Source organism: Trichechus manatus, unplaced genomic scaffold (genome assembly GCF_000243295.1).
Source record: "Trichechus manatus latirostris isolate Lorelei unplaced genomic scaffold, TriManLat1.0 scaffold00159, whole genome shotgun sequence".
NCBI classification, from domain to species: Eukaryota; Metazoa; Chordata; class Mammalia; order Sirenia; family Trichechidae; genus Trichechus; species Trichechus manatus.
The window spans coordinates 636,374-664,047 of NW_004444095.1; the positions used below are offsets into that span (position 1 = coordinate 636,374).

At 36.8% G+C, this 27,674-nt stretch overlaps 1 protein-coding gene across 2 annotated transcripts in view; it reads right to left on the minus strand.

Moving 5' to 3' along the window:
- Window positions 1–21,122, minus strand: part of TAB3 (TGF-beta activated kinase 1 (MAP3K7) binding protein 3) — a 51,323-nt gene extending 30,201 nt beyond the window's left edge. The window contains exons 1-4 of one of the 2 annotated variants that reach the window (XM_023740565.1): window positions 18,326–21,122; window positions 16,915–16,966; window positions 14,898–14,981; window positions 3,136–3,327 (exon numbers count right to left, since the gene is read on the minus strand). In XM_023740565.1, the coding sequence (XP_023596333.1) occupies window positions 3,136–3,237 (102 nt within the window). In that variant the 5' untranslated portion in view covers window positions 3,238–3,327; window positions 14,898–14,981; window positions 16,915–16,966; window positions 18,326–21,122. The remainder of the gene's footprint in view (window positions 1–3,135; window positions 3,328–14,897; window positions 14,982–16,914; window positions 16,967–18,325) is intronic. The other variant, XM_004386233.2, reaches the window with a different exon arrangement.
- Between the last annotated feature and the right edge of the window lie 6,552 nt (window positions 21,123–27,674).

The window sequence follows — 27,674 nt, forward strand, 5'->3', positions numbered from 1 at the left end:
ATACAGAATTCTGAACTATTTATCAGCATAAAAAACGTATTATTCATTGCCTCTGAAATAATCTATAAAAATTTCTCAATTAGCATGACTTTCTCTGTAGCTCATAAATACATAAACATACATATTATTATATATTTGCTCATTTTGGGGAAAACTACATTTTACATAAGAACAGGACATACAGTGTTGCAATTTTAGAGCTGGGAGAACTCTAAGAGTTCATTTACTCCAACTCAACTCACATTTACAGATAGGAAAGAGACACCTGGGAAATACATGGCTCAACAACAGGCACTAGAACTAGAGTTTCCTAGCCAGTTTTAGATTCTTGGTCTCTTGATTCCCAGTGCCCTTTTCACTATAACACAGTCATTTCAAGAAAGAGAATGTTACGCTAAAAGTAAATTATTATACTGGGGCTTTAGGAAGTAAAAGAAGGTTCAGTCAATAAACCTGTACAAACTGAATTCTCAGAAATTTAAAGAATTGGCTTTGTCAATATTCCATAAATAATTTACATCTTGATACTGAAATTCAAATACTTTTTAAAATACTCTGAGTCATAGAAAAAAGTATTATTGAATTCAAGAAGAAAATAATTAGAACTCAAAGATTTAGCTTTCTCTTATCCTGCTTGAAAATCGCGGTGAAAAACGGAGAGAAGCTAGATATTAAAACGCAAATTTGCAGCCAAAGGATTCAAACTGATTCAACTAGAAAATGTCACTGTCAGATATCTAAAAGAAAAAAAAAATATGAAAAGTAAAAACTAAGTGTCTCTATTAAGTTTTTTATAAACCTATAGATAGTAGAGAACAAAAGCTAGAGTTCCATTTGAAACCTAAAACAACTGTGGACACTTTACTATTCGATATTTCTATTAATAATCTTGAAATTTCCTGTTTTCTACACTGAGTTAACCAAAAAACTCCAAACCCACTGTCATTGAGCTGATTCCGACTCATAGCAACCCTATAGGACAGAGTAGAACTGCCCCATAATTTTTCCAAGGCTGTAAATCTTTATGGAAGCCGACTGCCACATCTTTCTCCCGTGGAGCGGCTGGTGGGTTTGAACCGCTGACCTTTCAGTTTGCAGCTGAGCACTTTAACCACCGCACCATCAGGGCTCCTTACATTCAATTAGGTAGCCTAATTAGTATCTAGTTATCTCTGCAAAAAGGATTCAAATTCAAAATGATACAAAGTTGGATTTGTCAGCCTAGTCAAATGCATGTCTACATTGACAAGTTGAGTAAATCTTCCTATGAAAAGACATTTAAAACCACAAATATTACATTAGTTAACTACATCTTTTTGGAAGTACTGTAAAAAGAATACCACCAGACTAGATTCAAATGTTATATTTGACCTGCTAAATTTTTTTAAATGGATAAAAAATTTATCAAAGAGGAAATAAGAATGGTTAAAGAAATCAAAATTGTTTAGTTTGATAAAGAGGTCAGAATTTTTAAGAAGGCATATAATGACCAGTTTTTAAATGACTGAGGAATGCTAGCCCAAAGAGAAGCCTTAAAGCTTGTGTAATAAAATGTAAACTACTGAGTTTCATATATTTTAACGCAAAAGAGACACTTTCCAGAGTACAGGTGGTAAATTTCCGCATCCATATGCTCTATTAACCCCAAGATGAGAAAAAGCGAAAAACTTAGGACAATGCGTTTGTTGCATACAGTAAGTTATCAGTAAATATTTAATGAGCTGAATTTAAAATTCCATTCCTTCAGTTTAGTTAAGTGAGATGAAGACACTGGGTCCTGAAAAACTACAGGTAGTAAGGGATGAATAATTAAACAAACAAACAAGGTCATAGCTAGGTGGGGCCCCTAAATTGGTGAGGAAGGTGATTAGTGATTGCTAGGAAATGATTTAAACAAGAAGCCTCACTCTTTCTTGGTTTCACTCTAGTGGGAAGTACCTTGCTTCTTCCAGAGACCCAAATGGGTTAAGAGCTGAGATTAAGACTGGAACGTGTGTTAGGAAAAAAAAGGTAGACTAACACAAAAACCATAAGCTCAAACGTCTAGACCTAGTAAGAGGGCTTGCAAACAAAGGAAGCACCTTTGTTACCACCATCTTCCACGGCTCTCTACTAGTGATTAACTTCACCTGTATGTGTGGGCTATATCCTGAGTCACTCACACTGTAATAGGGCCAAGTTTCAACATGAGTACTGACTGTGTAAGAAGACCAGTGGGCAGGGTAGAAGTGCTGCTCCCGAAAGTCAACTGAATAAGGAAATGGCATAACCCAAAGCACACTGAGACCTTGTGAAGGATGATGCAAAACTCAACACGGAGCCTTAGGTCTGTTTCTTTGTTGCCCCTTTAGAGTGGGAAGACACATTCTATCCCAGAAATGAACTATTTATTTCAATAGAAGACAAGTTAAAGGTAATGTGATTAAAGAAAGTAGGCTTTAAAACTCAAAATTAGATATTAGTAAGCATTTGACAACTAGAAAACCAGTAAGAAAGGTGGTGGAATATCTACAGATTTTCAAACATTGGCTAAAAAGTGTATGTTGTTGCTGTTGTTAGGTGCCATCAAGTTGGTTCTGACTCATAGCAACCTTATGTATAAAAGAAGGAAATGTTGCCTGGTCCTGTGTCATCCTCACAATTGTTGCTGTTTGAGCCCTAGGATATTATAATGGTATGTTTGACATTCAACTGCAAGGACTGGGGAATTGATGGCACAACCCAAAAAATACAGAAAGTGAAAAGTAAGGAGAATTTTTTTTTCCTTTCACCACATGCCTTTACTCTTTTCTCTAAATTAGTGGTGCTCCATGGGGAGAGATTTTGCAAGACATCTGGCAATGTCTGGAGATATTTCTGGTTGTTACAACTTGTGGGGGGAGGGGGCTTGCTATTGACATCTAGTGGGTAGAGGCCATAGATGTTGCTAAACATCCTACAATGCATAGGATAGCTCCCAAAACACAGAATTACCAACCCAAAATGTCAATGGTGTCAAGGTTGAGAAACCTTGCTCTAAATGTTTACCCCCTACACACATAAGAAAACAAAGTTCTAGTCACCATAGCACAAAACTAGTTCTAATAAGTAAAAACATAACTTAACGTCACTATCACTGGTAGAATAATAATCTACCTGTAACATGCACTGAGACACCACACCCTCTGGAATCTCAGGGAAACGCTGTCGGAGATCATGGAGAACCTGAACATCAAGTTGTGGACTGCTTTGCGCCATGCCAGAGTAAATGGTGATCAAGTTTCTCTTAGGGAATAGATGTTAACTGGCCTTCCAATAGCAATGATCTTCCAACACCGCCGTCATTTTCTATTGAAAGAAATTAAAGTGCAGTTAAATTTAATTACATATTTCACTTTATTCAAACAGTCACCATCAACTGTATTAAAAGAAAAATCTAAAATTAGTATACCTAATTCCAAAGTTGGAAAATTGACAAATTCAACTTAAACAGACTTTTCTGATGTAATACAGCCAATCAGTGGTTAAAAAACAAAAATAAATAACAACTTCAGTTCCATTTTAATAATAAAAAAAAAAGGCAGCAGCAGCAAGATTAAAAATGCAGAGTAGTATTATTTGGCAACCATATTTTTCTAGCCTTGAGAAATTCTACTTATGTATACGTAATCACTCATGGTTTCCCAAGGGCTATCACATCATTGCTTTAAAGCAGAGTACTCACTTTGATGTCTGAAATAATAAAACCTTCATGAAATAAGGACTTAACAATATTATACCATGAAGCACACTTGTCCCATTTGCCTTGCATTCTCCTTGTACTTTGAAACCAAAAGGCTTGAATTTGAAGGCTGAGTAAAGGAAACCCAATGTCTAAATCAAACAACTGGGCAAACAAAAATGGAAACGTACAATCCTATGTTTTCAATGACGACGCTGGTGGCTCATCATTAGCCAGACCCGCCTAGCTAGGCTCTCACCTAATTCTGGTGCCACTGGCACAGGTGCCAAGATGGCAGGATTTGGGGGTACAGTTTGAGTAGAGGAAACTGACCCTCAATCTCACTGACACTAGTCAAGTTAACCACCCATGTAGTAAGGCAACTAGTGAAGAAATAATCATCATCATCATAAATCAGCAGGCAGTATCAAGAGTCAACTAACTGGTCTACCTCTTAATCTATATTTCTCATTCTAAAAAGGAACAATGTGCAGTGTATATCATACAATTTCATAATATTTCTGCTGTGTTAACTTATTAAATTGTCCAATATTTTAAAGTTTGAGAAGAATCAAATAGCTGCATCTTCATAGGATGCATGGAAACCACAACATAAGGGCAGTTTATCCCACACCAAATCTTGTATTTCTTTCAAACAGGCCTCGGAACTTTAAATCATGCCACTGCTGGAGCAACATAGAGAACCTCAGAGAATATTTAAAAAAAAAATGTTTAAGGAAAATACTGGATTACTTTTGCTGATTTACAACTAAGTAGATAATTAAAAAATAAATACCATATAATCTCAAATCTGACTTTCATTACAGGCAGGGCATTTCATTTTGCACGCAATCTGTTGACTTTTACTGGGGGTGTAGCTATCTCTCTTCCCTCTTCCAAGCCAAAATTCTCAAAGGGTTACTTACATATGCTCTTTGTGTCTTCGGGATGTTCACAAAGCCCCTATGAATCCTACTCTGCCTACCCACAGGTAAAAACCTAAAAAGAGCTATTAGGGACTGCTTTAATGACTTCTGGAGCCCTGGTGGCACACTGGTTAAATGTTCGGCTGCTAATCAAAAGGTCAGCAGTTTGAATTCACCAGCTGCTCCCTGGAAACCCTATGGGGGCACTTCTACTCTGTCCTATAGGGTCACTATGAGTTGGAATCGACTCAATGGCAACGAGTTTGGTTTGGGTTTTGGTTTTAATGACTTCTAACCATCAACATGGAAGATGTCTAAAGAACATGATGAAATATTAAAATGTGGGAGGAGAACATGGATAACTTGATTTGCATGCAAATGGGCTTTATGGCCACCCTGTACTACTTTGCTCCTGCAATTCACTCCTTAGTCTGCTCTAATCTGGCCCATGACACTGTTCCACTGAAACAAAATCTCCATCATCTCTCTGGTCCTAAATACAGAGGATATCTTCTATACCCTATGACCTCTGCAACATCTGACACTACTAATCACTCCATCCTTTTTTTTTTTTTTTTTTTGCAATGCTCATTCTTTTTTCAGCCTCTGTAACATCACAGTAACCTGGTTTTTTCCTACCTCTCTTGTCACTTTAATGTTGACATTTCCCTGGGTTTTGCCCTAGGCTGCCTCCTCTTCTCATTCTACATCCTCTTGCCTTGTGATCACATCCACTCTAAGGTTTCAATAACATTTAAAGGCTGATGATTCCCCAATTTGTAAGCATCATACTCTGAGACTCCAGACACATACAGCCAACAGCCTACCACACAGTACCATCTGGATATGCCCAAAGATATCAGTCAACATATCCAAAAAGGAACTCATCTCCTCACCACAACCCTTCCCCAAATGTTCTCTGTTCAGTCCATGAAAGTTACCAGCATTCCCTCAGTTAACAAAACTAGAAATCAGAAAGCATTAGTTACTATTATTCAGGTCACATATGAATATTGTTCTTGTCAACATTATTGCGGTTAACTTCCTGCTGGTCTTCCTGCCTCTGGTCTTGCCTTTCTCCACACCACAGCCAGAGTATTTGTTTTCAAAGACGCAAATCTGAGCATACCCCCTCCTGCTCTCTGCATTCCAACCAAATGGAACCATGTGTGGTCCTATGAATGAATGTGCCATGCTCCCTCTTCTCAGGGCATAAACCCATGATCATCCATCCATACGAGACACTGTTCTCACCCCTTCCACACACACACACCATTTTCCAAATCCTATTTATCCTGTACATGTCAGTTTTGGTGACATCTCCTCTAAAGAGGCTTCTACTAACACACCCCCTCCCCATGTCCTGCTGCCATGCCTCTCCTCCACTTACACTGGGCTAGAGAACCCACCACTCTGCTGCCACAGTAGCACGAACACACTATACTGAACACCTGTGTATCTGAAGGCCTCTTGTGTAAAACTGTAGCTCCACATAGAATGTGGTGTTATGCCAGAGAGTAAAGAAGTATTCAAAAAAATATGGGAACATGTTGCAAGACTCGGAAGTCAGCTTGAAAAGGCTCTGGTCAAATCTGTGACAATTTAAGCACTAAAATAATTAAGAACAGTAATGAATTATATGTCTTTGGAAAAAAGGAATCCATGTGCCCATACCAAAAATAAATAAACTGTTAAATACATACATACATACAAAGATGGGGGAGAAGGGAAGACCCTTGCTTATAGTGGAATCCAACTGGTAAATATGCAAAGGAATGCTGGAAGAGGAAAAATCGTCATTCTGTAGTCATCATAGTACAGACTGGCTCAGGCGACAATCATCAATGAATGCTAGATTTAGGGGAAAATTATGATGAAGAGTAAGATATATACATGGTCTTAAAGTCTCTCTCCAAAGATTGCTTATTAGTTGCAAGGGGCAAAAATGTAATGAGACAGTGGATAAATTGAACATCTTGATCGGGTGTCAAAATTAACATCACCAATGAGGGACCGATGGACAGTGTGCAACTCTAGATGTGATACCCTGACAAGGGCACATCACTCTGTAGTATTCCAATCAGGAATGCATAACCTGAAACTACTCACAAGGAAACATCAGATGAACCTGAAATGAGAAACTGTCTATTCAAAAAAAAAGGGGGGGGAGAATGTCATCTTAAAAAATGTCAATGTCATAAAAGACAAAAGCTGGAAAAAAATGTTCCAGATTAAAGGTGATAGAGACATGACAACTAAATGTAATATCTGATCCTAAAGGAGGAAAACGTTATTAAAAGAAATTAATGGATCAATTGACAAATTGAAATGTGGATGGTAGACACTAAGAAGTAGTCTATTAATGTTAAGTTTACTGAATGTACTGAATAGATACCTGTCCTGTGGTTATATACCAGAAAACAAAAAAACCAAATCCACTGCCATCGAGTCAATGCCAACTCATAGCAGCCTTATAGGACAGAGTAGAACTGCCCCATAGGGTTTCCAAGGAGGGGCTGGTGGATTCAAACTGCTAATCTTTTGGTTAGCAGCCAAGCTCTTAACCACTGCGCCACCAGAGCTCCTATGTATGAGAATGTCTCTATTTTTAGGAATTATGCAATGAAACATTTAGGAGTAAATGGAATGATATAGGCAACTGACTCTCAAATGGTTCAGAAAAAATAGATATATGTATGAATACGTGTTTATATAAACAAGCACGCACATGCGTGCATGCACACATACATACAGAGAAAACAAACAAACAAGGAAAAATGTTAACAATAGGTGAATCTGGAGAAAGGATATATGGTGTTTTTTGTATTCTTTTTATTCTTGCAACTTTTCTGTAAGTTTAAAATTATTTCCAAATACAAAGTAAAAACAAAACAAAACCAATTAACCAAACAAAAACCTGTAGTTCCTTTCAGGGTCTGGGCCTTGTTCACTACTGCATTTCCAGAGTCTAACCCAGTGCCTACTCACAAATTTGTTAAATAGTGAAGAATAGATTTTATTATACTAAACCTATCTACATAATAAGATAGATTTAGGTAAAATACTCTTCATACTCAAAAATATACAGATGAACCTCTAGATGAACTTTGTCCCCTACTTCCTGCCTCCCTCCCCAAAAACTGGGGGAGCAGGGACCACCTATGTAGGATGATTTGTGAATGATTAGGAAAAAAGAAAAACAGGTTGAAGCTCCTGAATCAATGGGTATGTTTTTCCAGTTTGTCCCTTTTAAAATATTCCAAATTTGAAATGCTAGAAGATTCTACCAGAGTCACAATCCAGCCTTAAATTTAAAATATAAATTAGTTCAAATTCCTTAGTGTTAATTTAACTTTTTTCTCCAACAGAGTTTGAATTATCCATCATTTTGATCAAAACAGACATACAGCAATCTATAATCAGTACTAGCCAGAGAGTCGTAACTAGATGAGTAACCTTGCCACGCCACTGAAGCTCCAAGGTAGTGCTGGCCAGTAAAACCACCATGCAAGTCACACACAGCATTTGAAATGTTCTAGTAGCCACATTAAAATCGTAAAAAGAAACAGGTGAAATTAATCTTCATATATCTTATTTAACCCAATATAACTAAAATAGTTTTAATGTGTAATCGATATAAAAATTATTGATAAGATTTTTTTTAAACTAAGTCCTTGAAATCCAGTGTGTATTTTATACTTCTAAAAAAAACCAAACCCACCGCCACTGAGTTGATTCTGACTCATAGCGACCCTATAGGACAGAGTAGAACTGCCCCCATAGGGTTTCCAAGGAGCAGCTGGTGGATTCGAACTGCTGACCTTTTGGTTAGCAGCTGAGCTCTTAATCACTGTGCCACCAGGGCTCCATCTCAATTCAGACTGGCCATGTTTCAAGAGCTCAGTAGCCACACGTGGTTGGTTTGTGGCTACCTTACTGGATAGCGCACTCTAAGGCATTAAAAACACAATTTTACAGTAAAGTACCACACGTATTTTTGTATTTAATCTCGTAGTATACAACTAAAATGAAACAGTCTCATATAGGATCTTGTGATATTACACATTTGGATACAATGTAGATTAAAACAATAATTTATTATTGTTCACATCAATGTATGCAATAATAATGCAAAATAAACACTGATTTTGTTTCTTAACAACATTACAATGGGCTGCTACTTTTTGTACAATATTAAAGTCATTAATGATAATTTTAGGATCTTCATTTAAATGACAGGCTAAGACCTACAACTTTTAGGTTACTTTCTTCAGTATCTACTTTGAGGGTATATATAGTTGACTAGGCGCAGGACCTACCACAGGCTAGGTGTTCAATAACTATTTTTTAGATGAATGAAAAAATTGGGATTCATTGAACTTAATGGTAAGAATGATCTCCAGTCATCAAATCTGCCTGTATTTATGAATATGGTAACCGATTTCCTACCAGAAAATGATTTCTCAATATTTGAGGGGCTAACCACATTAAAAACACATTATGAGTAATTAATCATCTTCAGTAAAGGGCTTCTGAAGCACCCAAAGGCTTAACTCAAGCTTTCCTAGTAGCTCCGAAGAATGGCTTTACTCATTTTCCAACCCTAATTACAAGTCTTTCAAATATAGGGGTAATACAGGTGTCTTTTTATGAGAAAGAAGAAAAGGTGACAAGGATAAGCAAGAACAGATGGGTTTCAGGTGTCAAGAGCTTGGGCTCCATATACTTTAGAGCTCTTAAGAACTGCTAGCTCTGTGCTAGTTTGATAGCATTCAGAAACCTCAGGTGCTACCAAGGACAAAGTTACCATTAATTTTATCATTCTTACTATTAGCTACCATTTACTGAACAACTATGTCCTGAAAGTAACTATGATCATCTCCATTTTACAGATAAGAACACACACTCAGAGAATAAGCGTATGGCAGAATCGTGACTCAAATCCACACCTGCCTTCTCCAAAGTCTGTGTTCTCTCCACTAAGTCACTGATAGATTATCAAGGACATTCCCAGTAATGATGAGCACCTTTCTTTGACTGGCTGGGATGAAAAAAAAAAAGACAGCAAACCCTCATTGGTTTATCATCCAAATAGGGGGTTAAGGTGTGAAAGAAGGTGGAGGGCTGAGGGGGAAGGAAACTTGTACAAATAAGCTACCTATTTTAACACACACAAGAAGCAGAGCTAAAGGGAAGAAGATGCATGTTTTGGGTTTTTTTTCCAATGGTTACAAATACTTGCCTTTGAATAAAACCTATTAAAACTTCTTTAAAATTGAAGCCAACTTACACAACTACAAAGATCGTTGCTATTTGAAAAGATGATTAATAGTAGACCCACTCTGCACTACAAGTAAGAATCTAAACCGATAAAAACTTTACTTCCTTAAGGGATTATGTATGTAATCTCAATAGTGGTTAGCACTGTGCCTTGTACATTTATTCACATAAGCACTAATTGACAAGAATAATCATTATTTCACAGTAATATATACAGTAATTTGATTGTAAAACGTTAAAATACTTTTTTTTTCACAAAAAGCAATTTCCTTTCTACTCACTGGGACATTAAGCCAACTGACAGTTTACAAGCAGAAAATGTTCCAGCCAATAAGATGAGCCAGTTTCCTTAGAAACATTGTTTTACAGTACTTCACTGTACTTTTGTATTTAATCTCATAGAATACAAGTAAAACAAAACAGTCTCATATAGCATCTTGTGATATTATACACTTGGATATGATGTAGATTAAAACATACAATTTATTCTTGTCCATAAATGTTGATGTATGCAACAACAATGCCAAATAAACAATGACTTTGTTTCTTAAAAACATTATAATGGGCTGCTACTTTTTACACAATATTCAAGCGATTAATGATAATTTGAGACCTTAAAACCAGGCAGAGGACTGAGCTATACAGCATAGACTAGGATGTGATCAAACTCCTGGGAAACCCTTGAAACACTGCCATGGAAGCATAGATGGCCACAGCTGTGGATTGTGGAGCTGTGTAGGTGGTAGCCGGAGATAAAGAAAGATGCTGGAGGCATAAACCCTATAAGCAGCACATGGTTCAGGGGCCACATGAACAGGAGACTCTGCAGGGTTGAGCCTTCACTGATCGCCTGGCGGCTTTGCAGGGACTCCTGATTCAACAGAGACTGGGGGCCCAGGTATCACTCCGCAGTGAATCACGCAAGGCTTTCGTCAGTGTGCAGCGAACTCCTTAATTCACAAGTGCTGGCCCCACAAGGTGCAGTGGGCTCTGTTCCTGAAGGAGCAGTTGCTAAGACTTTTCCCAGCAGGGTTCCTCCTCCCAATCAGAGAAGCTCCCCCAGAGCTCTGCTCTAATCCCTCAACTCCCCAAACTCCAGAAAATGACCGTAACACCTAGTGTTTTGTTTCCCTGGCTTTTCTGACCTCAGCGAATACACAGGGAGGTGCTGTTATGGCCCAGAGTGTTTTACCTCTGCCAGAATTTTAGCTCACTTCCTAAAATAACTGTATCAGAGGTTGCAAACCAATGGTGTGTGAGTCAAATTCAGCCCACAGACCTATTTGGTTTGGCCACAGCAGGATTTAAAAAAAAAAAAAAAGTTGAGCCACACTTTAAAAGAGGGACATTTTACATAAACTAAGATATCTAGCTTTTCTCTGAGAAATCAGAAGATCTAGCAGCCTAGGAAACAACTGGCTGAAGCTGAGGCATGGCTCCCCCTTTAGAAAGGTCATGCACCCCCCAGTTTGCTTAGTTCCCACACCCCCTATAATGTCCCAGGCACCAAGGCCTGGCCTTGCTCACTTGCTTCCATAACTGCTGGGTCTGTGACATCTGAAATGTGCTCTACAGAGAGATTTAACGATACTACTGTAAATGTGAGTCTAGTCTAGTGTTTCTCAATGGCATGCTACTGACGCAATAATTTTGGTGCAATAATTTCTCGTTATGTAAGACTGCCCCATACATCGCGGGATGTTTAGCATCCTGGCCCCTCCTACTAAAAATCCCAGTAGCACCTGCAAAGTAGCCCCTAGAACGACAGTAATATCTCAGGTTGAGAACCACTACTAGCATGTTAAGTTTGGTGTGGTGAGCATTCCCCAGGTTTGAAGAAAAGGTAGCCTTGTCTTGAGAGGACTTTTAAGATTAAAAAAATACAGGAATCATTGATTTTCTGATTGGCCTGGCACAGTAAAGACTGATGAACAAAAACAAATAGGTATACTAGTATGAAGCTTTGGAGATTTCATCCATTTTCTTGCTCCTCTAGAGGTTCTGAGTTTAGATAACACTTACTGAGCCCTATCTATGTGCCAGGTACTATGCTAAGTGCTTTACCTCATTTAATCCTCATAATGATCCCATAATAATCAAATGAGAAAACTTAGGGCTTATAAGGCTAAATAACTTCCTTGCAGTCACACAATCAACAAGTAGCAAAGCCAGGATACAAAACTTGAAATCTATGCTATTAACCATTATTCTTCTGTACTGCGAGATACATGGTAAGACTTAGATGATGTCATAATTTTATAAGACAGCATAAAGTTTAAACCAAAACCTGCTTTTAAACAGAGGCGTTTCTTAGCCAGTTCATGAGTCCTTCAAGTTAAACAGTAATAAGAAGTGGCTGATACTGGAGCATAACAAATGATCTTTTGCAGGCAGAGCTTAAGGTTCCAATTTCAGGGTTTTTTGTGCATATATGTAAAGGTGCTACCAATTAACAAAGGAGAGATAGGAATATGATAGTTATTATATCCCCTAATGAGCCTTCCAAATAATTTCTAAAACAAGCATTCTATAGGATTTTTATTACAGTGAAGACCATTTTGAAAGAGTCAAATATTTGCTGCATTCATCTCATATTCTGCTATATTCTGAAGAGATATGAGACCAAAATATTTATATTTTAAAAACCAGAGGAAAAAAGTCAACAAAAAGAAGCATATTCAGATTAAATTTAAGGTTAACTCTCCCAAAATGAGTATCTGTTTGCCAGCTTCCACCTATACGGGGCATATCAGAAACGCTACTACTCCCTGATTTTCTCCACCAATCTTCTAAACAAAAATAAAAGCATTTGGGATCGCCTACTAATTATGAGGTTGGTAACAGAGGTAAGATATTTAAAAATAAACAAAGTTTAATGCCCTTATAATAAGTGGTATATGAAAGAAATAATGGAAAGCCTTGATTCTTATTAATTAGAAATATCATTCAATTAGGAATATTGATTTGGTGGTTTGCATAAAATGGTATCTAGGCTAGAGAAATCAAAGGTTTCTCTATAAAGTGACTTTAAAATACCTCAAGAACATTCCGGTAAAGGCAAACTACACAGACAGTAAAAAGATCACTGTTTGCCACGGGTATGGGGGGAAGTAGGGAGGGTTGATAGGTGTAGCACAGGGATTTTTTCAGGGAGGTGAAACTACTCTGTATGGTACTATAATGGTAGATACATGACATTATGCATTTGTCAAAACCCACAGAACTTTACTGCACAAAGAGTAAGGTTTACAAAATTAAAAAATTTAAAACGTAAATTTAAAAAAATCATTTAGGAGGTCTGGGGATCCCAGGAAGGAGTGCAAACTATAACAAGAGAATCTAACTGTATAAAAATATATGAAACAACCTCACCAAAAGTGATAAGGGGAAAGGCGGGTGCAGACCTAAGTAACTTTGGAAGTTAGTCTGTAAGATTAAAGGCAAAAGGAACTTTACAACAGCACCGTACTCTACTTGATGAAGTCGTTTCCCACAGGGGTACAGGTTAACAATTCTGATACTGCTATACATGTATACGGGAATTGAACAAGGAAGTAAATGGACAGTAGATGGTGGGAGCCAGGTTTCTCACTGTTGGAGTGGGAGGTTACAGTTGGAGACATCAGTATGCACTCATGTTCAGGTTAATACAGATGCAGATGGTTACATATAGAAATATTTATAGGTAAGTGTATATACATTCATGAGTTTACACATAGATAATTCCTTGCTCTGTCAATTGAGAAGGCCTATAAGCAACAAAACCTCAGTAACAACAAGCCCCTAGCACCCCAATCTTGTTTTTCAATATCAATCTCCAATAAAGGAACCAGGGGTCCTTGGAGAAATGGCTGACTTTAGGGCTGGGGCAAGGAATATACAAGATGAGCCTGGAGCATCTCGTAGTGCCAGCAAGTAAGGAAGTGTTTAAAAACAAACAAAATGATAAGGGAATGTTAAAAGGACACAGGAGCCAACTGAAAGAGCTCCCAATGGCCAAAACTGGGATAATTTGAGAGCAATAAAATAAATAAAGCAGTATTAGATTATAACCAAAAGTAAAAGTAGCTACAATTCCATACCGATACAAGAAATGACTGAATAAATAAATAAATGGGGAGAAGAGACAAATTTTCCATGCATCAGAATTCCAAATAATTTATGTAGATACTCCACCCTCAAGGAAATGGAGCATAACTCTCCACTCCTTAGCTGTGGGCTGTACATAGTGACTTCCTTCCAAAGAGTAGTTTGAAAAGGGACCGGGGAGAGGCGGGGAGAGTAACTTCACAGCACAGAAACATGACAAACACTATCACAGCCAGGTGATCCAGGGCAATATCAACAGTGGTAAATCATGTTGCTAGTATGTACTCTTGACATGGTGTGATGAAAATGGCACTTTACCTCTGTGGTCTTCCTCCCAAAAACCCAGCCTAATCATGAGAAAAACATCAGACAAATCCCAACTGAGGGACATCCTACAAAATACTGCCTGACAGTACTTCTCAAAACCGTCAAGATCATCAAAAACAAGGAAAGTCTGAGGAACTGTCATAGCCAAGAGGAGCCTAAAGAGACATGGCAACTAAATGTAATAGTTTCCTGGATGTGATCCTGGAACAGAAAAAGGACACTGGATAAAAAGTAAGGAGGCTGAACAACATGATGAGTGTAATTAATGTCACTGAACTGTACATGTGAACACTGCAGAAATGGCAAATGTTCTATTACCTATATACTTACCACAATTAAAAAAAAAATCCCTTAGGGAATCTGGATGAAGTATGGACTTAGTAAATAATAAGGTGTCAATATTGGTTTGTTAACTGCAACAAATGTACCATGCTAATGTAAGATGTTAATTATATAATCAGAGGAAACTGTATGTGGGGTATATGGGAACTCTCTGTACTATCATGTCAATTTTTCTATAAAATTAAAACTGTTCTTAAACAAAAGAGTCTGTTTAAAAAATTTTTTAAAAGTACCTCAAGATGGTTTATGAGGCCTGGCACAGGAGTCTTATTCTCATCTTCAGCTCTGAAAGCACCTTCTTTTCAGTAGTCTGGAATCTTAAAAAAATGAGAAAATGGTTATTGTTCTGCTAACTACCCAAATGACAAAAGCTCATAGACTTCTGGTGTCTTAAAGTACCAGCAGACAGGATGCTAGACCACACTTTCAGTGCAGGTAGTTCTGTCCCAAATATCATCATGAGCTGAATCTTCTTTTCTTTTAGGTCACAAATATCCTCTACAGTAACTAAATTCTGCATTATCTCACAGAAGAGAGCAGTGGTTCAAAAAGATAATCTACTGCTTGTTTTCTTAAGTCTCCTGCAGCCTACCTGGTTGTGACTTACCATCTTGAGCCCTCTAGTCTACATATAAAAGAAAGAATTTAAGCCAGGGCTTATCGAGTATGTATAAAATTTTTAATTGTATAGCTGAAATAATATATACTTTTTTTAAAAAAATGCTATTATATAACCCATCTCTGTTCCATAGAGAGAAATGTATATATAGTACTCTTATTCATTTATTCTGACGAACATGCCTTCTCCCCAAAATTTAGAGACTATCTTCATTTTCAGTAAGTCTAGTAATTCAGTTACTTTTATATTTTTACAGCAAATATTGGCTTATATCTGAGTTGTCGTACATACATTTCTAATTAATCTCCCAAGTCAACTTCATTTTACAACCACAGTAGACCTAAAATAACATACCTTGTTTATATCACATACTTTTCAGCATGTTACCTCACTTTTTACTTTTTAATCTCTCACTTTATCTTGAATATTACCTAGAAAATGAACTTCAAGTACTAACAAGGAGGACTTTGCACCTACACGAATGCTGTTTTCTACCACATGTTATAGGTTTTTCCACTCTCTAATATGACAGTACAAAATTAACCCCACGTTCATGTTAACCTTCTACCATTAATTTCAATCAGCACAGTTTACTCTGTCCTAAACGCCTACAAAGTCACTGTGCGTTTACTGCTTTCAGAACTTGAAATATTTTTATTAACTTTTTATTCTCCTCTAGGTTTTATCACTATTAATCTCGAGAGCAACATGCTCTGTTAGCTACAGTTCCTTGTACACACTAAATACTTAGTATGAACAACAAAATATGACTTTAGAGATAATTGGAAGTCTAATCTGCTTTGGTTGAGCCATTCCAAGGTCTTTGTTGTGTCAACTCTTAAATGGCAGTATTTACAAAGAACAATGAGACAACCTATCAGTGACATATAACAGAAGGAGATAATCTCCGTATTTTAGTACTTAAAGAGATGGCTTAGAATAGTCTTTTTCAAACTGTGGGTTGTGACCTATTCATGAGTTGTCAAATAAATTTACTGGGTCATGACCAGTATTCAAGGGAAAAAAAAGAAACATAATAGCACTCTAATGAATGCTTCACACATAGTAAGGGTAAATACTGTTTTAAAAACCTTGTTTCAGGGATGTGGGTGTGGGTGTGTGGAGTACTAGATTATGATTAAAATGTATTTCTTACTGTGAGTTGCTCTGAAAACTAATGCTTAGGATCATGGTTAAGTATCTTAGGTTATATAAGAAAAATATTTACTACTTTTCCATTTTACTTTTTTCTGAGCAGATGGTAACTTTCCAATTAATAAACAAAGCAGAGTTATTTGAAAAACCTCTGGATATGAAAGCTAAACAGCTTAATTCATTATGCTATGAATTTCTGTGTGACTTTATTTCTATCAAATGCAGTCTAAATGTGTTTAGGTAGTTCCTTTACACACATATAAGCAGCTCCTGCCTTCTGAAAGATGAAAAAATAAGTAATCAGTCTCATTAAGCTAGAAATTCAAGACCAAAAACCATGGAAATTACCTACTAGAAAGGTTTGAAAGATTAATAAAGATGCCATTTATAATAATTTGCTTAACAATTCCTAATCAGACAACATCCTTAAATCCAACGCTCATTCATTTAATAAAATCTCAGCACTCGGCACTAACCTTGGAGATACAAATGGTCCATGCCCTCCAGGTAAGAAAAACACACTGGTAGCTATAAAAGAGTGGGGTTAAGTCCTATATTAAGAAACAGTCAGAAAAAGAAACAAGGTAGGGCAAGGAAAGCTTCATAGAAAAGATGACATCTGAGCAGGGTTGCAAAGATGAGTAGGACTGATGTTTTTAAAATAAAAGCAATAGAAGTATAAAGCTGGAAGGAACTCTACACGTTATCTAACCCAGTGGTTCTCAACTGGTAGTGATTCTTCTCTCGGGGCATTTGGTAACATCTGGAGACATTTTTAATTGTCACAACTGGGGAAGGGTGCTGCTAGTATCTGGTGGGTAGAGGCCAAGGATGCTGCTAAACATCCTATAATGCACGGGACAGCCCCGATAACAAAGAATTATCCATCCCAATACAATCCCTTGTTTTACACAGGAAGATAATGAAGGCTAGCTAGAGGAGTTAGAATTTTTGCTAAAAAGTCAAAATTATAAAACAGGCCTCATAACATCTTGTCCAGTGTTTAATTCACAACACATACCCACATATTATACTAGGAAACAGACGTGTTAAAAAGAATAGGAACATTTTTATAAGGTGGAAAAATGAACTATCTAGAAATCAAAGCTGATATACATATAATCTTTCTTGATACAGATCCACCAATGGCTTAAAGCAAGAATTATCTGATATAATTCTATTAAAAATTATGCCCTTATTTTTCAAAATACTAGATTTATCATCTGTTCAACCAGTTATTGACCATATATTTGAGAATAAGAAAAATTAAAATAAAAACTAGGAAGCTGGAAGACAGGCATATACATACATATAGCTACTCTTTGGGGCAGGCCTTTCAAATTCCACCAGCTCCAACCACTGAGGGTCTGGGACCTGGGTGGTATTAAAAAAAAAATCTAAACCCATTGCCATCGAGTCAATTTTGACTCATAGCAATCCTAAAGGACAGAGTAGAACTGCCCCATAGGGATTCCAAGGAGCGGGTGGTGGATTCGAACTGCCGACATTTTAGTTAGCAGTCGTAGCTCTTAACCACTGCACCACCAGGGCTCCTGGGCAGTATTAGCCCCTTTTATTCAAAATTAACTGTTAGGAGATCCCTTTACCCTTCCATTTGCCAATCAGGTTTCTAATAGCAAATGAACTGTCCAAAGAACTTGTAACTTCCACTGCTAAACAGTTTGTAGTAGCTACTTAGGGTCCTGATTTAAACACATGAAGTCACTTGAACATCTTTTATTTTTTCACCTTTGCCCTTGAATGCACAAAAGGGATGCCATTATAAGTGGGGTGGGGATGTAACAAATATATTAACAGAATCAGCAATATAGTTTAGTTTTTCAATAAATAAATAACCACAGGAATACACAGATATATGACCCTTACCTCCAAGTTTTTAATTGGTGAAATTTCAACTAAGATACCTTGTCCACTATAATTCATGGTAAAAAACTTGAAGAACAGGCTAAAGATACTGTCCTAAAATGATTATTCTCCTAAAAAATGAAAGACCAAAGAGGTAAGATGCAAACTCTGAAAGGTTTAAAAAAGCAAGCATGAGCAAACGATAGTACGAATAAAGGGTCATGAGAAAGCACGCAGCCATTCGCACACGTTTACTACCTGAAATTTCAGTGAGTGAAGTTTATGTTCAATCAATACTAAGGCAGAGTTCTCCTGACTGCCTGAGCAACCCTGCTCCAGCCTTCAGTTACATCTAGGGAGGTTTGTGGCCTCAGATACAGCCAGCAGAAGGACATTCAGCTGCATCTCTGGCAAGTCATTAGGGGTCCCCACAGCTTCTCATGATGTACTTGCTAGTCATTAAAATTTAATGAGTTTGATTACAAAACTGTACTGAGGCCCTTTAGGGGCCATAGTTCTTTAAAATTTTAATGGTGCCATACTGAGTTTGATTTATTCTCTAGTAAAGTAGAACTATTTAAACTCCCACACCCCAAGCGAACCACACCCTCACTGCAAGCTCCCAACAGTGAAGGGGCTATATTCATTATTTTCTGCCATTTTCGCTGCCCTATGCCTTCTCAGCTTATTTAGAACTGCTCACTCAGGACTGGGAGACCCTACCCATAACCCCCAAATCCAACCCACAAAATCATCAACCCACCATTCAGGAATAACTCCAGCTTCCTCAAGAAGGAAGAAAAATACTTTGTCATAAATCTAGTGAAATGACAGAAAGAGTTTTCAGTTAAAGGAGAAAGTAGAATCTTAAGTCCCCAACTGGGGATTTTAGCAACTCAAGAACTGACTAGATATTGCAGGACAACTAAATAGTCCTAGTGGATGAGGAAAAAGTTCATCCATATAGAAAAATTCAGCTAATAACTGTAGAACTGAACAAAACAGAACAATCACAATTTTGCATCCTTTAATTAAATAACTAATTTTTGCAATGGTAATCAATGGATGGTAAAACCACAGATGAAAAGCTGGGCTTCATGAAGGGATCAGGCTATTCCACCTGAACCCACTGATGAATCTCAGCAACACTTTAAGTGAAATTACCAGACACTATGTGCCTCTTGATGTAATATGAAGTGACAGCAAGTACTCATGCCCCTCCTCCAAAAAAATATAATCTGAACCTAATTAAGCACATAGATCTAACTTTCAGTCCATGTAAAATACAGAGGATAAAGGAACAAGCTAAACATGAGGAGGAAGCAAGTAATGAGCCAAATTCTAGAGGTTAAAAAAAAAAAAGAGAGAGGGAGCAGACTGTCATAGATTAAAATGAAATTGAAAGAAACTTTAGGGACATAACCAAATACAATGAGTGGATCCTGTTTCAAAAGAACCAACCATAAAATTTTTTTTTTTTTAGTCAATTGAGGAAATGTGAACATGGACTAAGCATTACACAGGCTACTAAGGAATTGTTATTAGGTTTGTTTTAAACAATATGGATGATGACGTTGCAGCTATCTAAGAAAATGTCATTTTGGGCATGTATTAAATTATTTAGAGGTGAAATAACATCTTGGATGGGCTTTAACATACTCAGCAAAAAGGCAGACAGGTGAAACAAGTATGCTGAAATGTTAATGGTTGTGGCATCAGAGGCTGATTGAATTTATTTGTGTATGTTTGGAAACATTCACGATAAAAAGTTAAAAATATGAACAATCAATTAGGAGTCATTATAGAGTCCTTTAAGAATAAAAGTAATATATCCAAAATAATACTTGAAAGATAATAATTTTCATTATTTGCAGAGATTTCACAAAAGAGAAGCTATAAACATAAATTACTGAAGATTCTCTAGGCAGTCCAGAGATAAAATCCTTAAAACTCAATACCATTATATTTAAACATTTATCAAAAACTTATTATACGTAAGACCCAATGATATGTGACAGTAAAGCTAAGAAGTGTGAAGTCCATGCCCTGTCCTCAAGCTTACTCTTGAGCTGGCCAAAAAGAACACATATTGTACCTTGATGACAAAGAGTTTAGAGAAGAGAGAGACCAGTTCAGGTAAAGCAAGTTCTTTGAAGAAAAATAATCAAAGTAGACAACAGAAAAGATGCAGGACTAAAAGAGAAGGGAAGAAAAAAATGCAAATACCCTCAATGAGGAAATTCAAAAGACACTGGTACCAGTCAGAGTTCTAGCAACATTTTAAAGCATAACCGATTTGTGAGTGGGAACAGGGAAGAAACATAATGAATGAACTTCCAAGGAAAGAATCCTCAGGAATTAAAAGAAAAAAAAAAAAGTGCCCAAGAAAAAAATGGAGTAATACCAAATTTGAGGAGGAGGTATCCTCATACCCTAAAACACATGGTAACTGAAAATTACGTGACTGAATATGCTTCAAGTAAACAAGGGCATTTGGCATTCACAGGCCTAATGTAAGATAACTGTTCAAGGCTATCATCACAAGGGAGTAGCAAAGGATGTTGAAAATGAGATATGAGGAACACTGAGAAGTAGAAGCACCACCAGAAGTACAGGAACACTGACTATTGCTGGGAAAAAGGATCTGAGCGAGATGAGCTTTTTGCCTTCCCCAAGACTGGGAAGGATCAGAGCAAACAAGATGTTGGCTAGGATGGTTTCAAGGGTGACTGGAGAAGGCAAAAAGAAAGCCTTATAGAAGATATCCAGTAAGGGAGTTGACAGAGAAGTTTGAGTTTAACCACAAGAATGACACACACACACACACACACAAAAAAAAAAAAACAAGGCAAATGCACTGCAAAGAACAAGAGGCAGCTTTTTCAGAATTACAAAAAAAAATCGAGGTATGTCTAAAGAGGGAAAGGGACTGCATATGGGGATAAAAAGGGACTAACGGCAAAGCAGTCGTTCAAACAGGGCAGAAGAGTTGGCAGAGCTGGTGGGAGAATGTTCTGGAAATGGTGTGGGAAGAGGGAGTGGGATGGGACACAGAGGAGTAATCTCTCAGTTGTCTCAATCTTCAGGACATGAGTCATGGGGTCATATTATATGGTTTACAGAAAGATGAAAGCATGAAATGATAAAAACTAGAACGTCAGTGTTTATCTATCGGCAAGAGTTAACTGACCATAATAGTTGACATAAAATGCTAACAAACAAAGAACATACGCCATTCACCAGGTATGGGACCATAGACAAGTAACTTCTCTGAGGCTGTTTCCTCATCCTTTGCTTAATACCACACCTAACTATCACATACCTACCTCACAAGGCTGTTGGGGAATTAATTTACATAGAAAGAAAAAGCTTGTACTTTGTAAAGCACCTTCTTTATTCAATAGGTTGTTTGAGAGCTGTCATATGGCAGCAAACCTAAGAATCTCAGAAGAACTGTCACTTTTTCTATTTCAAAAGGGCATATATATACCCACATATAGACAGCCCAACTCACAACGACAACATAGGTACACTGAGACAGAAGTCATGATGGTAAAAGTATAACTAGGAAAGTATTCTCTTCCATAACAGGGAAAAATAAAAAACTTTGTTGACAATGTGTATCCCAATTCAATAGCAATTAAGAGAGATTTCATGTTCTGGCAGCCATTCTAGACACTATTTTTAGCTGAAACTTAAATACAATAAAACTGTCCACTGTCAAGGTCTAGTAACTGCCCGAGGATGAAGAGACTTAAAATGGAATCACCAAGGATTCTGTATACTTTGAATGATAAAAGAGTATAAACATAATGTCAATATATCTGAAAATTCAGATGAAATGGGTAAATTTCATAAAAATATAATTTACCAAAATGATCATCAGAAGAAATAAAAATCCTTACTACTACTACACCGATTTTCAGAATTGAATCTGTAATGAAGAGCTTTCCTACAAAGAAAACTCTAGGCTCAAATGGCTTCACTGCTGAATTCTACCGCACATTTAAAGAAAAAATAAAGCCAATCTTAACACAAACTCTTCCGGAGAATAGAAAAAGTGGGTATATTCCCCCATTCATTTTATGAGGCTAGCATAAATTTGATACCAAAACCTGACAAGGACAGTACAAGAAAACAAAATTAGGGGCTAATCTCACTCATGAACAAAGATCCAAAATTTCTAAGCAAAATAAATGAAAAATGTGCTATTGAACAGGTGGGTTTATTCCTGGAATGCAAAGTTGATTTAGCATTAGGAAATCAATCAATATAATCTGATTTGAGGAACAAAATCATATCATTATAACAAAAGCAGGAAAAGCATTTGATAAAATCCAATATCCATTCATGATATAAACTCTTAGCAAACTAGGGACAGAATGAAACTTCTTTAATCTGATAGAGTATTTGGGGAAAAAGTTAAGACAAACATCGGATTTACTGGTAAAATGTTTAAAAATTTTCCGAGAACGGGAACAATGGTGCCCAGTTACCACTTCGATTTAACACTATAATCAAAGTACTAACGAGTACAGTAAGGCCAAACAAAAGTATAATAATTTGAAAGGAAGAAACATTTTCTTCATTTGCAGATAAGAAGATTGAATACATAGTAAACTCAAAAGACTACAGATAAATTACTAAAAGCAATAAAAGTTTATTACAATTGCTAGATACAAGGTTGATATACAAAAATGTCCACTGTATTTTTATAAACAAAATGAAATCCATAAAAACTTACAGTATCAAAAAAATATCAAATACTTAGGAATAAATGTCTCAAAACCTGTGAGTGACTTTCTGGAGATGATTAAAATATTATAGGGAGAAATTAAAGAGGACCTAAATAAATGGAGCCAAATATCATGTTCGTCATTTAGAAAACTTAATAGTGTAAAGATGTCAATTCCCTCCAAGTTGTTCTAGATTCCATGCAATTCCAATAAAAATCCTACAGTTTGTGTGTGCGTGTAAAGTAACAATACTAAAATTCATATAAATATGCGAAGGGCCAAGAATAGCCAAGATGCTCTTGAAGAACAGCAAGGTGGAAGAATTTGCTCTACTGAATATCAAGACTTATTATAAAGCTATAGTAAACAAGACAGTGTAGTACAGGTGACAGGAGAGACAGACCAAGGAAGCAGAAGAGAGAGCACAGAAACAGTCATAGACATAAATGTTTTATTCCTGACAACAATAGGAAAAAGACAGTGTACTGGGACAATTAACTATCCATATGGAAAAAATAATAATAATACTGTCCCCTACCTTATAGAAACACAAAAATCAATTTCAGACAGATGCTAGATCTGAAAGGCAAAACAATAAAGCTTCTGGAAGATAAGAGAGACTATCTTAAAGACCTTGGGACAGGGAAAGATTTTTTTAAACTGGATTCGATATCTACTTTAAACATAAAGGAAAATATTGACAAATGAGACTACATTAAAAATAAGAACTCCTGGTTATCGAGACACATTAAAAATGAAAAAGCATGCCACACAGTGGCAGAGCATATTTGCAACTGGCAAAAGCTCATTTCCAGCATATAATAAAGAATTCCTACAAGCTAGCAAGTCAAAAAAGGAAGTACGCTAAACATTTCTGAAAGAATTCTACCCATTCTGAAAGAATTTGTGCTTCGGATCAAAGCACAAATAGTTATGAAAGCATGAACTCCGTTATCTGGATAGTTATAAATACTGATTCTTTACCTAAGAGTTACAGAAGAGTAAAAGGTGTTACTATATATTAACTTTTTAAAAAAACTTTTAATGTTCATATTTCAGTAAACTAGTTCTCCCCATTCTTTCTCTAATCAGAACTCTAAACTAAATACTTATCACTGAAAGGTCCTAGTTAAGAAATCTTTGCCTACTCCAAGGTCATAAAGATCTTCTCCAAAAACTGAGAACTGCCTATATATCCATTAGCAACAATGACAAGTAGTGATACATTCACACAATGGAATAATATCACAGTAATGAGAATGAAGATGATTCTCACATTCACAACGTTGCACAAAAGAGTACATACTGTAGGATTTTATTTATATACAGAACAAAAGCAGGCAAAACTAATCTATGGTGTTAAAAGTCAGGAAAACGGTTGGGGGTGGGGCAGGGGATGGGAAGTGACCAGAAGGGACCACAAAAGGAGAATTTCTAAGGTGCTAGTAATGTTCAGTTTCTTGATCTGGGTGCTGGTACACAAGTGTGCTCAGTTGGTGAAAACTGAGCTGCTCACTATTGATAATGTGCACTTTTCTGCACATATATTAAACTTCAATAAAAAGGTTTCTTTTTTTAAGTATGAAGGAAGGAATACAGAGTTTTCAAAACTGTTTACGGGATATGAAAGCAAAAAGTTTGAAGCCCATTGCATCAGATCAAAGCACAAAAACCAAATAACTAACACAAACTAAAAACGTAGACATTAGACAACATGGTAATTATTTAAAAATATTCATAAAGGTGTCAAACCAACTAGTGACTCTCAAATTTATAGTAACATTGCTCTGAAACTATCGAATACAATAGGATAAATCGATCTGTATCTAGATTTAGTGAATACAATGTTGTATTATAAAGATCTAAGACAAGCAACTTGATCCACATTCTGATTATTAATGGATGTTTGCAGCTGTTTCTTCTCATTCAGAGTTGTACCACATCAGCAAATGAAGGCCCTGAAAGCTTGACTCCATCCACGTCATTAATTTAAGGTCGACTCTACTTTGAGGTGGCAGCTCTTCCCCAGTCATATTTTGAGTGCCTTCCAATGTGAGGGGCTCATCTTCTGGCACTGTATCAGACAGTGTTCCCCTGCTATTCATAAGGTTTCCACTGGGCAATTTTTTCAGAAGTAGACTGCCAGGTTCTTCTTCCTAGTCTGTCTTAGTCTGGAAGCTCCGCTGAAACCTGTCCACCATGGATGACCCCGCTGGTATTTGAAAACCGGTGGCATAGCTTCCAGCATCACAGCAACAAGCAAGCCACCACAGTACGACAAACTGACAGATGAGTGGTGGTTATTAAATAAGAGGACCTTTCAAATCTTAAGAATGAACTAACAAAGGGATTTACACATCTAGTGAAACTAGTCAAACTAGTCAAAACTAGTCACACTAATTTTACAACTAAAGAAACCAAGGTCCTTTGAAGTTGGGTGATTTGTCCAAGGTTATAAGTAGCTCTGAATAAGTATAAACAATTGAAGTTATTTAACTTCACCCCCTCCCAATTTTCTGTAAGTACTAGGGGATTTCCACCCACCAAGAGAGCTTATTTACTGGCAGTGTCCCTCAAAAACACACCATATGCAACTGAAACAAACATTTTCATCCTAATGTTACCAACTCAAAATTACTTTCTTTGCCATCCATGACTAATAACCAAAAGCTATTTCTGTGGCAGAAAAGATAAGACTTTCAAATAGTTGAGTTCATGATGTGCAACCTAACAGATAACTTTCTGTTTACACTAAATGATGACTTTGACATCAAACTTAAGGCATGTGTGATCACTGGGATGACAACTGCACCTATTACACATGGTGTCCCTGAAAAAGACTTAAAAAAATTAATCTGACCACAAATTAAAACCAAGAATTTTCTAAAAGTACATATAAACAAACCTGCCAGATTACCAGCATTAATACTACTTAATATTAATTTCTTGTTATTAAATCAATCAAAACTATGGCCAGTACTAAAAAATTAATTTCTCCAATGTATTCCAATTACCTTTTACATCCAAGAATATGAAGAAAGTGTGCTTTCCACATAACTTTAACATCTTTAAAAGGAAGAATAACTTGTCATTTTGAGGCCAACTCCATAAAAGTGAACAGTACATAAAATAACACACTTAGTCTTGTGAAAACAAACTAGACTGCCTCCCTTCATTTCAAACTATAAAGTTCAGTATCAAGATGAATCCCTGGACTTGCTATCCTCAGTGCCATCTGGCCTTTGAGGGCCTGCAGAAAAATTAAACATAAATTGGAAAATGGTTTTACGGTCACAGAAAATTATTCACTAAAGAACTGAAGATCTCAAAGATACTGATACAAATAATTAAAATGGCTTAACCACTAAATGCAACATGGTATTCTGGATTGGATAGTGGAACAGAAAAAGGACATTAGTGGGAAAACTGGTGAAATCTGAATAAAATCTGCAGTTTACTTAACAGTAGTGAACCAATGTAAATATCTTAGTTTTGACAAACGTACAATGGTTATATATGCCTGGGTAAAGGGAATACAAGAACTCTCTACACTACATAACTTTTCTGTAAATCTAAAATTATTCCAAAATAGAAACCTTATTTAATAAGTAATGACTTAGCAAGAACTACCAAAAGTTGAGAATTTAATACCTCAATTCTGACCCAATCAAATGTCCACAGACAGCATTTACCTTCAAGTGTTATATCTCCATCCTCACAAGGTCTAAATGGGGGATGGAGGCTGGTTCACAGAAGGGACTCAAAATGGGGTCTATTTCTTCAACATCGCTAAATGAAATAAATCCTAGAAAGCCTCAAAAAAGAAAAGAAAAGATGTGTACTTTAGGAATGATGAAAATTGAAAGCTATGAACCGATTCTTCAGCAGAAAGGGAAGAGAATAATCCTACTTAAGTACAACAAATGGGGACAAAAATGGGGACAGTGGACAGCCAAGTAGAGAGAGGTATCCTAGAGATCATAAAACAATAAAGCTTAATAATAAATACATAAAAATTCTTACACACTCACTTACAGGCCAGGAGCTATTTTAAGTGCTTTACACATAGTAACCCACCACTCATCTGTCAGTCTGTCGTACTGTGGTGGCTTGCGAGTTGCTGTGATGCTAGAAGCTTTGCCACTGGTATTTCAAATACCAGCAGGATCACTCACGGTGGACAGGTTTCAGCAGAGCTTCCAGATTAAGACAGACTAGGAAGAAGGACTTGACAATCTACTTCTGAAAAAACTGGCCAGTGAAAACCTTATGAATAGCAGTGGAACATTGTCTGATATAGTGCCAGAAGATAAACACCTCAGGTTGGAAGGCATTCAAAATACAACTGGGGAAGAGCGGCCTCCTCCAAGGAGAGTTGACCTAAATGACGTGGATGGAGTGCAGCTTTCGGGACCTGCATCTGCTGAGGTGGCAAGATTAAAAAATGAGAAGAAACAACTGCAAACATCCAGTAATAATCGGAACGTGGAGTGCACAAACTATGAACCTAGGAAAATTGGAAGTCGTCAAAAATGAAATGGAACGCATAACAATTGATATCCTAGGTATTAGTGAGCTGAAAAGGACTGGTATTGGCCATTTTGAATCAGACAATCTTATGGTCTACTATGCCG